The sequence below is a fragment of the Nicotiana tabacum genome, chromosome 9 (assembly GCF_000715075.1).
Source record: "Nicotiana tabacum cultivar K326 chromosome 9, ASM71507v2, whole genome shotgun sequence".
Lineage (NCBI taxonomy): Eukaryota > Viridiplantae > Streptophyta > Magnoliopsida > Solanales > Solanaceae > Nicotiana > Nicotiana tabacum.
Window position 1 is genome coordinate 92,417,177 of NC_134088.1, and position 14,991 is coordinate 92,432,167.

Sequence of the window (14,991 nt, forward strand, 5' to 3'; positions counted from 1 at the left end):
TATCCTTATCCTTACGGTGGGCGCCAAACTACAACAACAACAACAACAAATCAAGTAGTTTCCCACAAGTGAAGTATGTGGAGGGTAAGATGTACGCAGCCTTACCCCTGCTCCTGGAAGGGCAGAGAGGCTGTTTCTGATAGACCCTAGACTAGAGAACGACTAATAAAAAAAAAGGCAATTGCAACAAGTAGGAATAACATCAAGATGAAATAAGATTGAAACCAAGAATGCAGTCAAACTCTAGGTAGTAATAACCATCTATGAATAAAAGATATCATGCTAACACTAATGCTAGCGAACTGAGTAAGACAAAGAGAAACGCTCGACTACCTACGAACCTTCTACCCTAAACTTTGACCTCCATACCCTCCTCTGTAGGGCCATGTCCTCAGTCAGCTCCAACTGCACCCGCCTAATAACCTCTCCCCAAGACTTCTTAGGCCTACCTCTACCCCTCTTGCTGCCCACCGAGGCTAACCGCTTGCACCTTCTAACTGGGACTTCTGTACTTCTTCTCTTAGCATGCCCGATCCATCTCAACCTCGCCTCCTGCATCTTATCCTCCACAGGGGACACTCTCACCTTTTACCAAATAACTTCATTCCTAATCTTTTCTAACCGGGTATGCCCACACATCCACCTCAACATCCTCATCTCAGCTACTTTTAGCTTCTGGGTATGAGAGTTCTTGACCGGCCAACACTCTACTCCATACAACATAGTCGGTCTAACTACAACCTTGTAGAACTTACCTTCTGGGTGGGCGCCAAATTATTTACCCTAAAAAAAAGATAACAATTAAATTTATAAGTGGTTTTAAGGATACATGGGTTAATTTAACACAAATAATAAATTGCATTAGATTAAACAGATAAGGGACAATAAATTGTCAAACCAATCAAGAGGAGTGATCCCGCACTTAGTAACAGCTTAGTGAAATGCCTGCCTTCGATCTGGGGCTCACGTTATTGATAAACAAAAGTAAGAACTTTGAATAATAGAGAAAATAAGAATATATTGCCTTGATATGCATGTTACAGTGTACCTAAAAAATAATCAGACCCCCCTTTATATAGTAGAGGAGTCTTACCCTAAGTGCAATTCCACAAAAGGTAAAAATCATCCGTTTAAATAATCACCAGTTTTCTGCCGATACGTGCCGAGATTCATGCCGTGACATCCGGCTGGTCACGGATATCACGGCCTTTTATTGGTCATACTCGATTATCTGGTAATGTCCTCCAAGATTTTTGGGATTCGAACCGATCCTGGGGGTTGTGGACTTGATACTCCCGAGGGCAGACGTTTTGCCCGGACCCCGACTCGAGGGGCTCCTTGCCTCGATTCCGGTCCCTTACAGTCACATCTCTTCCTCCGTTTACTTCATCAAAAACCGAAGCGTCCCATGGGCTTGGTTTCTCCCGTACACAACAAGATATATATCAGTCACATTGCTTGCTTCTCTGAAAATGTGTTGCCCATGTGCCCTCCAAAATTATCAAGCAATGACTTACATTTAGATCGATAGGATGTGTAAGTGTTTACTTACTCCATTCACTTTTACTTGTTCATTCTACTGAAATTATATTATTATTTTAAATTGTCTATTTTAGCAAATCAAGAGTAAAACAATCTTTTTTTCATGTTTTATATTTATCATTAACTATTACTTTTCCAAATTATTTTTTAAAACTTTTTGAAGGTGAATAACCAAAAGTGAACGGAGTGATTATTATTTACTTCACTGAGTATGAACTACCTGAGTTCTGCAAAGATATGATGTTCAACACATCTCGTTGTTGTGTTGAATGATAGATTTTTTTGAATAATGTTTATAGTGTGTAGGTAAAACAACTACTCCTATGTGTTTTCCTTTATGTGATACTCTGTACTATATATTACTATTTGAGAAACTAAAAAAGCTTTTCTTTGATCACGTTTTGTAAATATTTTTAAATTGTTAATTAAACTATTGTGACTTATACTAGTATACTTTTTATGTAATTATGTAGTACAGTCAAACCTCTCTATAACATCATCCTTATATAACAACACTTCACTATAAAAATCAAGTTTTTCTGGAACCAAATTTCATGTTCTGTTATAATATATATTTTCTATAACAGCAATTCGCTATAACATCCAAAAATATCTAGAACAAACGAGAAGGTTTGAATGTATATAAATTTTATTTTAAATTTTGAAATTCATTTAACAAATATCAAAACCATTTACAAGCCCAAAATTTCAAAAAGATGTGATCGACGAATTATAAAAGAAAGGTGAATAACAAAAATGTCAATGAAAATTTGAGGGCAGTGCAAGCAACGTGTGTCAGTGTGTGAAGAAAATCTTACATTAAAAAATCAAAATTTCAGAACAAGTCACCTTAAACAAAAACTGATCAAACTAATTTGAAAGAGGTTAACCCTTTGACTTGAAACAACTTTGCCAAGAATATTCAAAGATTCTTTTAGTATAATTATTCCTGGAATCCCTTGTAACTAAAACAAAAAACCAATTAAAGACACAATTAAATGATTCTGAATTTTATCTTGAGATTATTATTGCTTATCCCATGAATTAAATTAATGATTCCTTAATAAGAAGTTTTTATACCGACATAAATATTATAATATGTTTAAGATTATAAATTTTAATATATATATATATATATACACGCAAATTATATCATGTTTAAGATATTTCAAAAGTTTTTTATTTTCTTAAAGTTAATATCGAGTCAAGCTGAGTAGCTAGCATAAATGGCATGGATGTAGTAATGTTCAGTCAAACGTTTGACTTGACAATTATTAATATGTTTTATACTCAAATTTACTAATTATTAAGTATAAAATAGATGCAACATGATTCCTATGGTTTCTTATGTTTTTGTGTTTCTATAATCCTAAATGGTACCCCCAGTGTCCAGTAAAACCCAATAAGGATGGTAAGAAGAAGGTGGGAAACGATCCCACAAGTTGTCCCAAAGAAGAAATTACACGTGTTCAACACACAAACACAGACAAATTAAATCTTGAACTTGTGTTGAAACTAACCTAGTTGATTGCTTCATAAAGTAGCTAGGCCCCATTACTTTTTCCCTTTTAAAAATCAAGAACAAGAATATATGCCCAGCCTGTCTCCTGCTAACACAGTCCGTGTTCGTGTCTAAACCGTAAGCTTTCTTTCCTATGTAACACTTCACTTATCATGTATCACTATAAATATATTAACACTTCCTATGTTATTTATTGACTCAAAAGGAAACCTTAAACTGAACCATCCACTCTCAAAGCTTTACTCAGTACACTTCCAACTTCCAACTTCCAAGATACGTACTCTCCACTGATCAAGAATGAATATTTTTGGAGACCACAATTTTGATCCACTAATTCCTACACTGTCAACTTCTTTGTTGCCAGCTGCTGAATCTTCAACTTCGTCTGATAGTGGCAGCTCAGGGAGTACACCTAATTATTCTGATGAAGAAGTGATGTTAGCTTCGAACTATCCAAAGAAACGTGCGGGTAGGAAGAAGTTTCGTGAAACTCGACATCCAGTATACAGGGGAATAAGGAGGAGAAATTCGAATAAGTGGGTTTGTGAAGTAAGAGAACCCAATAAGAAATCAAGAATCTGGCTGGGCACTTTCCCAACTGCAGAAATGGCAGCTCGAGCTCATGACGTGGCGGCCATAGCTCTAAGAGGCCGGTCAGCATGTTTGAACTTTGCTGATTCGGCTTGGAGGTTACCCATCCCGACTTCAGCGGCCGCCGAGGATATTCAGAAGGCGGCCGTTGAAGCCGCCGAAGTATTTCGGCCTGTAGAATCACATGGAGAAAACTTTAAGAAAATTATTGTTGACCAAGTAATACAAGAGTTGGTTGCAGAATTGCCTGATAATGTGTTGTTTATGGACGAGGAGACACTTTTCTGCATGCCGAGATTACTTATGAATATGGCCGAAGGGCTAATGCTACCTCCACCCCAATGTATTATAGACGGATATGAAATGGAAGCTGATCATGCAGACATGTCTTTGTGGAGCTATTGATCAATTTAATTAGACAATATGTGTAGAGACTTTAATTTGAGTAGTTTAGTTCCCTATAAGTACAGTCAAACTGCAATGAAAAACAGACATAATATTGTACGCATCACTAGTAGAATCATCAACAACCCTCAATTAATTTGTCACACTAGGAATTACTTGATAATCTTTATCAATTACTTGATAAATGACAACAAATTACTTGGTTTTACTCCCATTGACAGATTCTTTTTGCATATTATTATACGTGTATGTTATTTCTATTCTTTTAGAACTTATATTCTCTCTAGTTAATCCCAATTTATGTAATATAATTTTTTTCCTTTTATTTGTTTGTGTTAAAAAGAATGATACCTTTATCTTTTTAAAAATTATTTAGGTTTAGTGTTCTCATTTTACCCTTGATGGCATATAATTTAGTCAAACCCTCACAATCACTTGTTAAAATAAGAAGACATCTTAAATTCTCACTACCACTCACTTAAAAGGACTACTTCAAAGTACTTGTGTGCATATATTTGACTTATGTGTGAGAAATCATCTTTAATTTCTTAAATTTCGTGTCCAATCAAACGTTGTAATATAAAACAAGACGGATGGAGTAATATTTAACATAGAAAGTTTCTCATTTTCGATATCATCCTTCTTTTGCTTATTTCTCTTTAATTTATTTTAGTTTATTTTGATAACGGATATATACATCCGCTATATCTTAAGCGCGATCACTCATATCTGGTCATAATTGAAAACCTACGTGATATTTTGTGTAGGTTTTCAAAATATAAGAAGTTTCATTATATAATTTTAAAATATCAAAATATATGTGTGATTGAATATTCATATTGCATGAAAGTTTCAGTAGATTTCCCAGATGGTCGCGCAACTTATAGAGGTATCCGACCAAAGTCACCTTTGTTTCTTTTAGAACAGCAAAGTCACCAACTATTATTGTTTAACTCAAAAAATAAATACAATACATTTGACATGTTATATCATATCACAATCCTTTTTCTTAATAATAAAACTCATTTAATTGATGATACTTATACCCATGAGAGTTTGAATTAGCAGATATCGACCCTATCTCATTCTTTCTTTTCACAAGTGTCGTAAATAATGCCACAATGAGTAACAAACGCGAGCTCCACAGTGGAAAGAATTGGTAAAACTTGCCATGGTTTTGTGAATGAGTCTTTTGACGTGGAAGAAGTGGTTGATTTTAGTCAAATTTAGAAAGGTTGTTACCAGAGAATTGGTATTAAAATCTCCATCTTACATTTTATGACTTTTCCTTTGTGACATGTTTTTATCTAAATTAGCGGATATCATGAGAGTTTCATAAATACTCAGAGGTTCAATTCATTGAACTAACTTATAACATATAACAATAGCAATACTTGATTCACAGCTTATATGCAAGCTGCATACGGGTAAAATCGGGAATAATGCACACTCCGATTTTCCGGTGAAGAAAACGGAAGAAGGGCATGGACCAAAAATTGATCTCGTCCAAATCACACCTCAAAACAAAGATATGAAACGATCGATTGCAATAATAGTACTCAACCAAGTGTCGGGGTCGAATCCACAGGGAGTTTATATGGGAGTTAGGAGTATATATTCTAGTACGTGAGTTTGAACTATCTTAATTTACACTTTCAAAAATTGGGTTTGTTTCTATTTCTATTTTTAAAACTAAGATTGCAAAGTTAAGAAATAAAACTAAGATAATTCTTCCTAACTTTGTTTCCCAATACAGGTCTTTTGCCTATTGGTGGAAACCAGCAGTGTAGGCGAAGGCAAATTCTACTGCTAATGGATGAAAAGCAGCAGCCATAGTGCGGCGCTAGCTGCTTCACTGCTTGATAATTTTAGTGAAACTAGCTATATAGTCATATATGTCTTGTTGCTTTACACAATTAACTTAGAAATATATTAGCATATGGCCTGCATTGAAGATGGGAAACGAACGTAGTCTTTAATTAATATACACATAAGTAGGACTTTTAAGAGTTCCCTCTTGCCCTAGCTACTACACAGAATGGCAGCATCCCCTTTCTTTTCTCTATCCAAGCTACATTATTCTCTTCTTGCTTAGAAGTCTTCTTCAAGAAAGGTGGACAGCAGCAGCCCTTGCACAAACTCACTTCTCCTGGCCTTCTCCTCCTGGCCTTTGTCAGATTGTGGAGGTGGATGAACATTTCTGTTCAACAAGAACAACAAAATCAATAATAAGAAACTCAATGCCATGTATCTTGATGATGAGCAGCTTTTACAGCCCACAATCCACCCCTAAGCCTCTGATAACGTGTCATTTCTTTTAATATGTTAGCTCTTCGTATCGAGATCCATGAAAGATGAACGATGTGCTCATCATCGGGCCTGATAAAGCGACACACCCCGGACTCAGGGCGAGTTCTAAGACTTCGGAAAATACGGTAAACGGTTACACACGACGGATAGAGGGCCGTGATATTCGCACCCAATCGGATATCCATCGCTCGATGTCGATTACAGATCAATAATTAACGAGAAGGGAAGATTTTTATCTTTTTTAGACTTATACTAGGGATGAAACTCTTCTACTATATTAAAGGGAAGTTTTTCTTTTGTAACACACATTGTAACACGCGAATCAAAGCACTACATATTTATTTTCTGCTTCTTAAAGTTCTTGTTCACTTAACCTGTTCTTCATTCACGATTGAGCTTGAATCGAGGACGAGGTCATTGTTTGATCTAAGTTCAGGCTTGGCTACAACGTCACAATTGGTTTGATCGTTTAATTCGTCTTTAATTCATTTATCTAATATACTTAATTATTTGTGTTGAATCAAACCACATATCCTTAAAATTGTATACAAATTTAATTGTTATCCAATTTAAGGGTTAACAGTTTGGCTCCCACCGTAGGGATAAGGATAATAGTTGATGATTTGATACGAATCTCCATAACACACCATATTTTAGGATTGTTATTTAAAGTCTTAATTTCAGGTCAACCCGAAAATATCGAACTCTCAGTCTGCCCACTTGAACATTGACGCCGAGTCTAGCCATCGTGGCAAAAATAATAATTTTGTACCTAGCAATGAGGTGCCTCATGTTGATCCCAATGGTGTCCCAGTTGCCTATCCGGTCGATGCTAACTCACATGTGACCATCGATGTCAATTTGTCAACTGATACCGAAAACTGTGTTCGCGGGGGACCCCGACCAACAGTCCCTGAAGGAGTAGGTGATGGGGGTAAGCCTATGGCTAGTCTTTGAAATGTTGCAGGCTCAACATGCGGCAATAGATTAGCTACAGAATCAAAGCCACACCCCAACAAGGTTGATCTCGAACAATCCGGGGAAAGCACCCGAAGAAACGAACAAATCACTGAGAGACTGGGTGAAGCCGAGCCCGGGGTCAATCCCGAGATAATGAAAATGCTTGAAGTATTAACGAAGCGGGTGAAGTTAGGTGAGAAGAAAATTGAGGTTAATGACAAGAAGGTGGAAACATACAATTCCATGGTCTATCAAATCCTGGGAACACCCCCGATATTGAAGGGGCCATATTCTAAGATATTTATCAGAAGCCTTTTCCTCCGAGCGCAACACCGAAGCCGATCCCATAGAGGTTTCGTATGCCTGATATCCCTAAATATAACAGAACCACAGATCTGAACGAGCATGTGACCTCCTATACGTGCACAATCAATGGGAACGACTTGGAAGATAATGAAATCGAGTCGGTGTTATCGAAGAAGTTTGGGGAGACTTTGTCCAAAGGAGCAATGATATGGTACCACAACTTACCCCCAAATTCCATTGACTCATTTTCTATGCTTGCAGATGCTTTCGTAAAAGCCCATGCCGGGCCCATCAAGGTCGAGACCAAGAAGTCAGACCTTTTCAAGGTTAAACAAAGAGACAATGAGATGCTCACGGAGTTCGTGTCAAGGTTCCAGATGGAGCGGATGGACCTGCCTCCGGTTGCAGAAGATTGGGCCGTTCAGGCATTCACTTAGGGTCTTAACGCCTAAAGTTTCTTGGCTCTCAACAACTAAAATAAAATTTGGAAGAGTACCCGACGGTGGTTTGGGCTGACATCCACAACAGGTACCAGTCGAAGGTCAGGCTCGAGGATGCCAACTCAGAGCTTCTTCTGGGTCTGTTTACCCCATCAGGGCCGATGATAGGTCTAATAGAGTCATTGATCATGAGCCAAGACCGGTTCGGGATCGGTACCAACCATACAGCGCAGACCGAAAGGGGAAATGGATCCGGGCGTCATCCCACAAAGAACGATAAGAGAGGCGATCGAGCGCCCAACATCTGAGGTCTAATGAGCAAAAATGGTTTTGACAGGCCGCTCAGGGGTAGGGAAGCACTGAGATTATTAGAGTATAACTTCAACGTTGATGCTGCCAGCATCGTGTAGTCCATCGGGCGTATCAAAGAGACCAAGTGGCCCTGACCATTGCAGTCTGACCCTACCCAAAGAGATCCTAACTTGATGTGTAAGTATCATGGCACTCATGGTCACAGGACAGAGGATTGCCGACAGTTGAGAGTAGACGTTACCCGGTTATTCAACAACGGGCACCTTCAAGAATTTCTGAGTGGATCCAAAAACCACTTTAGGAATATGGACTCCAATAAATAGGTCAAACACGAGGAGAATCATCACTTCATCAACATTATTATCGGAGGAGTCGATGTCCCCCAAGGACCAATGATAAAGCACACTAAATTATCTATCAATTTTGTTCAGCGTTGAGGATGCCAACGGCATCGTGCAACCTTACAATGATGTGCTGGTAATATCCATACTTATCAATAAATCTCGAGTTAAACGTGTGTTTATTGATTCAGGTAGCTCAGCCAACATCATCAGATCAAGGTTCGAAGAGCAATTAGGGTTACAGGACCAAATCGTGCCAGCAGTCCGGGTGTTGAACGAAATTAACTTGGCCTGCAAAACTACTAAAGGGGAGATAACCATGCCACTAAACACCACCGGGATGATCCAAAAGACGAAGTTCTACATAATCGAAGAGGACATGAGGTATACTGCTCTATTTGGAAGGCCGTGGGTTCACAACATGAGGGCAGTACCCTCAGCCTTGCACCGGGTGTTGAAATTCCCTAAAGCGGGAGAAGTCAAGACAGTCTACGGAGAGCAGTCGACCACAAAAGAGGTATTCATTGTCGACAAGGTAATACCGGTGCCTGTGGTTTCGATATCAAGGAAAGTGGAGCCGACCAGAAAAGGAAGAAATTGAATAGCAATCACTGATGCCGGCCTTGGCCGAACTGGAGGAATGAGAAGTAGACGAGGATGATGATTACGGTGTCCTAGGATCATTCTTGGTTCCTGATGACACTGACACCACCAAATCGATGGTCGAAGAATTGGAGTAAGTCATATTAATCGAACACCTACCGGATCGAAAGGTATACCTAAGCACGAGGTTAACCCCCGAGCTCAGAAAAAAACTTATTGATTTTCTTCAAGCTAAGATAGATTGTTTTGCTTGGTCCCATCTTGACATGACAGAGATCTCACCGGAGGTAGCCACTCATAAGCTTAGTTTGGACTAGAAGTTCCATCCGGTTAAGCAGAAGAGGAGGCCGCAGTCCGAGATCAAGCATGCGTTCATCAAGGAAGATGTATCGAAACTTCTTAAAATAGGATCTATTCGGGATGTTAAATACCCGGAATGGTTAGCTAACTGTAATGACCCGACCGATCATTTTGGGTATTTTAGCCCCATTCCACTATTTACTGCTCAATTTATGCTTTACAGTTGTTATGTGACTTGCCGGGAAAATTGGTTCGGGTCCGGTGAGGTTTTGAAATGAATTGAGACACTTAGTATCCAAGATGAAAACTTAAGTTGAAAAGATTGACCGGATGTTGACTTATGTGTAAACGACCCCGGAATAGAATTTTGATGATTCCAATAGCTTCGTATGTTGATTTTGGACTTAAGAGTGTGTCCGAAAAATTATTTGAAAGCCCGTAGTTAAATTAGGCTTAAAATGGAAAAAATAGAAAGTTTAAGTTGGAAGTTTGACCAGGGAGGTCAATCGGACTTGATTTGATAGGTTTCAGCGTCGAATGTAGAAGTTGAAATTTCTTAGTTTTATTAAGCTTGAATCGGGGTATGATTTGTGATTTCGACGTTGTTTCATGTAATTTGAGACCTCGAGTAGGTCCGTTTTATGTTATGGTACTTATTGGTATATTCGGACGAGGTCCCGAGTGGCTCGGGTGAGTTTTGGACGGGGTTCGGATCGATTGATGCCTTGATGGAGCTGCTGGAAATTTTGTGTTGCTGATGCAACCGCTTCTGCGGAAGCTTAGTCGTAGAAGCGAGCAGCCCTCTGCAAAAGCGACATGGGCAATGCTGGGCAGGAGCCGCAGATGCGGAAAAATGCACGCCGAAGCGCCATCGCAGATGCGGTGGAATTGCTCGCATAAGTGAAAGGGCTGGCGAGTGGTCTCCGCAGAAGCGGCCTCCTGGTCGCAGAAGCGACACCGCAAAAGTAGCTACTATTGTTGCAAGTGCGAAGAGGCCTCGACAAAACTTGGGTGTAAGTGTTCTCGACTCACTTGTGATTATATTTCATGGATTAATCTTCATTTTTGGCGTATGATTATCGAATTTTCAAGAGAAATCGAAGGAAATTTCTATAATTTCATAAAACGAATTTTCGAGTTTTGAATACCGATTCGGAGTCGAATTTGAGTGAAATTAGTATGGTTGAACTCATAATTTAATGGGTTGTCGGATTTTGTGAGTTTCGTCGGATTTCAAGACATGGGCCCCATAGACGATTTTTAGTGAAATTTCGGATTTTTGTAGGAAAATTAGTTTTGATATGGATTTAATTCCTATAATTTGTGTGGAGTGAATCAAATTAATTGTGACTAGATTCGAGCCGTTCAGAAGTTGATACGCACTGAATGGAATTTCTGGAGCATTGTTTAGCTTGCTCGACATTGGATTCGTCTTGTTCGAGGTAAGTAACATTTCTAAACTCGGTTATGAGGGTATAAATCCCCAAATTTGGTATTATATAAATTGTTTGGAGGTAACGCACATGATAGGTGATGAGCGTGTGGACGTGCACCATAGAAATTATGATTTGAATAAATCCTGTGAAGTTGTAAAATTAAAATATCATGTTATTATATGAACATTTTCCACGTGTTAGAGAAATTGAGATGAGGCTCTTATTAAAGATCATGTTTAGGCTACGTGCCAGTATTTTAGGACCCATGGGGTCGTGTTGCTCTTGAATTAATTATTTTAAAAATGTACATTTCACACTCACTCATAATCGTCAATTGTGATGATATTTATGGGATCGAGCTGCGTGCCGCAGCAGGCCATATTGGCTTTATATATATTATTACTATATGAAACGGGGTTGCCCGCCTACAGCAGGCCTTATAGGCTTTATTATTATATGGATCGTGGCTGCCCGCCTGCAGCAGGCCTTATAGGCTTTATTACTATACGGATCGGGACTACCCGTCTGCAGTAGTCCATATCGGCTTTTTATCACGCTTGGGCTGAAGGAGCCCCTTCGGAGTCTGTACACACCCCCCAATGAGCGTAGATGATTATATATTCCGTATGGACTTCCCAGGGCATGGACTTGCCTTACTTATTTATATTATGATAAATTTCCCTAGACATGGATCTTGTCCGTATCATTACATTTAGGGATAAATTTCTAAGGGCTGGATTGGCCTTATACGGTACTGAGTGACTGACTGTCAGTCAATGTGTATATATATACGGGATGGAATATCCCGCTGGATTGGCCATAAATTGTACCGAGTGATCGAATGATTTGTGACTGGTAGTACATGAGGTCTTTCCACTGAGATGTCATATTCCTCATATCATGCAGTATTGATCTATTTTTGCTTGTACTGAGTTTAATTGTTGAACTTGAAAGCATGCCTACATTTCTGTACCATTATTTATGTACTAGGTTGTACCTGTGGAGCTCTTCACTACTTTTAGCCCAGAGGTTAGTCTTGTTACTTATTGAGTTGGTTGTACTCATACTACACTCTGTACCTCGTGTGCAGATCCAGGTGCTTTCATACACGGCGACCGTTAGATCTTAGTGTGCTATCAGTTGGAGACTATCAAGGTAGCTGCCTGGAGTCCGCTGACCTTGACTCTCTCTTCCCTTCAGTTATTGTACTGTTCTATATTTTCAGACAGTGTTTTTATCAGTCAGACTTTATTATAATTTAGATGCTCATGTACTCAGAGACACCGGGTTTTGGGAGTATTTTGTATCTCTAATGGTGAGGTTTTCTATTGAATCCAGTATTATGTTTTCAAACTTAAAAGATATAGTATTTTATTGGGGTTGTCGGCTTGCCTAGTATTGAGATAGGCGCCATAACGACAGGTTAGGATTCTGAGTCATGACAAGTTGGTATCAGAGCCTAGGTTACATAGGTCTCACGAGTCATGAGAAAGTGCCCAGTAGAGTCTTGCATATCGGTATGATGACGTCCATACTTATCTTCGAGAGTCTACATGGCATTTTAGGATAAACTTCCCATCTTTTTCTCCTTATCGTGCAGAATTGATTAAGCTTGAAATATAACTCTTTGAATTCCTTGCACACATTCGTGTGCGCATGTGAGCGCTCGGTATCAGCTGTGCATTGCCGGCTTATGATTCCATGAACGAGGTTCGAGATGAGTATTCTATATTTTGGTGATGGTCCAGTCTGAAGGACTTGAGGTCAGGGTTAGACCATAGCTTAAGCTCAGTAGCTTCAGTTGTAACTTGTACACTTGGACTCATATGTCCGGTAATGTCCCTACGAGTAGAATTTGTGGCTCGAGAAGTATCTCCTTGAAATGTAAAAAGGGCCATTGAGTGCTTGATTTTCGTTTTAATGTGACGTACAGTCTCGAGTATAAATGTTTTGAACACTACAAAAAAATAGTCAAATTGCGGCAATTACTTTTACAAATTGCAGCGGTCCGCAAGTCCCGCAATTTGTTTGTCACGACCCAATTTATCCCTCTGTGAGTTGTCGTGATGACACCTAGTCTCTATGACTAGGTAAGCCTAACACTTTGCAGAAATGAGATAAAAACTTGAACATAAACCACTAACAGTAACAAATATCTAATAAGCAACGGAATGCCACTCGGCATATACAATTATCACCTTTGAAATGTACCAAATAATTCCCAAAACTCGGAAACCCACAAGTCACAAGCTACTAGGAAGCCTTAACTCTTCTATACATCATTTCTATAGAAAGAGGAAAAAATGAACATAGGGGGATATAGGGGGACTTCGAGGATCTGTGGGCGTGGGCAGATATACCTTGAAGTCTCCAATAAGAAGCAACGACTCCAACTATTTATGAGGCTGGTACAATGAACCTGGATTTGCACACGAAAAAAAAACATGTGCAGGAAAGGGCATGAGTACACCACAACGGTACCCAGTAAGTACCAAGCCTAATCTTGGTCGAGTAGTGACGAGATCAGGTCAAGGCCCTACCGATATAAATATAATAAAATAAGGCAGAATGAATTATCACAGTAAAAGTAAATACAGAAATCTAATAGGAATAGAATCAATGAAAGACAGCAGCTCAGAACGCAGTGATAACAACAGGGGATCTCCCGAGATACCGTCTCGTAGTCCCAAACGTAAATGTTCAGGGGGGATCTCCCAGAATACCGTTCCGTAGTCCCAAAGTAAATATACAGAGCAGGGGGATCTCCCGGAATACCGTTCCATTGTCCCATGGTAAATATGCAGTATATGGGGATCTCCCAGAATACCGTTCCGTAGTCCCAAATAAAATATGCAGCTCAACCAATACAATTAATAGTTACAACAAGAAACATACAGTTTAGACTAAGTTCAAGTCAAGGAAAGCAGGTAATTTCACTAAACATGCTGCACAGCGTTCAAATAGGCAGTTTAAACACGTAGGCATGCTATTCTAACTAAACAGGATAGTTACATATGCTAGTGTATTTCAAATAAAGGGAAACATGTTATGACTTAGTGAAAAATAGGGTTTTACAACAAATAGCCCGTGTACGTACACGACGCTCACATATCAAACAATATCAAATCCTAAGGGGAGTTCCCCCACGCAAGGTTAGGCAAGTCACTTACCTCGAACCAAGCTCAATTCAATCCGTCACAATGCTCATTCCACGAATATCCGACTCCGAATGGCCCGAATCTAGCCAAAACAAATTACATAGCATAAATATAACCACAAGAAACTAATCTAGCTATTGAAATCAAAGCTAAGGCAAGAAATTGGAAAAATTGCCCAAAAAGCCTCCCCGGGCCCACGTCTCAAAATCGGGTAAAAGTCACAAAATATGAACACACATTCACTCACGAGTCTAACCATACCAAATCCACTAAAATCCGCTACCAAAATCTTGATCAAACCCCCAAAATTTGGTCTAAGAACTCTTCTCAATTTTCCCCAATTTTTCACCCCAAATCCGAAATTAAATGATAAAATTAATAATAGATTAGTGGCTTATAACCACAATCAAGTTAAGAATCATTACCCAATTGATATCTCTGAAAATTCCGCAAAATATCGTCCAAATCCGAGCTCCCAAACTCAAGTTTTGATAAAAATGGCTAAACCTCGATTCTGAAATTTTTAAATACTGCCCAAGTAAATCCTTCTTCGCGAACGTGGCTATCTCCTCGCATTTGCGTAGAACAAAAATCCACTGATCGAAATTCCTCTTTCGCGAACGCGAGAGTCCTCTCGCGAACGCGTAGCTTCATCTGCCAAACCCTTCGCGAACGCGTTCTCATCTACTCGAACGCGTAGAACAAATCCTTGGGGTCCCAGCTGTTCCATTTTTCCTCTATGCGAACACGTCCTACTCCTCGCGT

The 14,991-nt window shown here is 39.2% G+C and overlaps 1 protein-coding gene across 1 annotated transcript; it reads left to right on the forward strand.

Annotated features, from left to right (window-relative positions):
* Positions 1–3,240: 3,240 nt before the first annotated feature.
* On the forward strand, positions 3,241–4,280 carry LOC142164255 (dehydration-responsive element-binding protein 1A-like). The gene has a single exon (XM_075221854.1). The coding sequence runs from the start codon at positions 3,362–3,364 to the stop codon at positions 4,058–4,060; it is 699 nt and encodes a 232-aa protein (XP_075077955.1). The 5' UTR covers positions 3,241–3,361; the 3' UTR covers positions 4,061–4,280.
* The last annotated feature ends 10,711 nt before the right edge of the window (positions 4,281–14,991 follow it).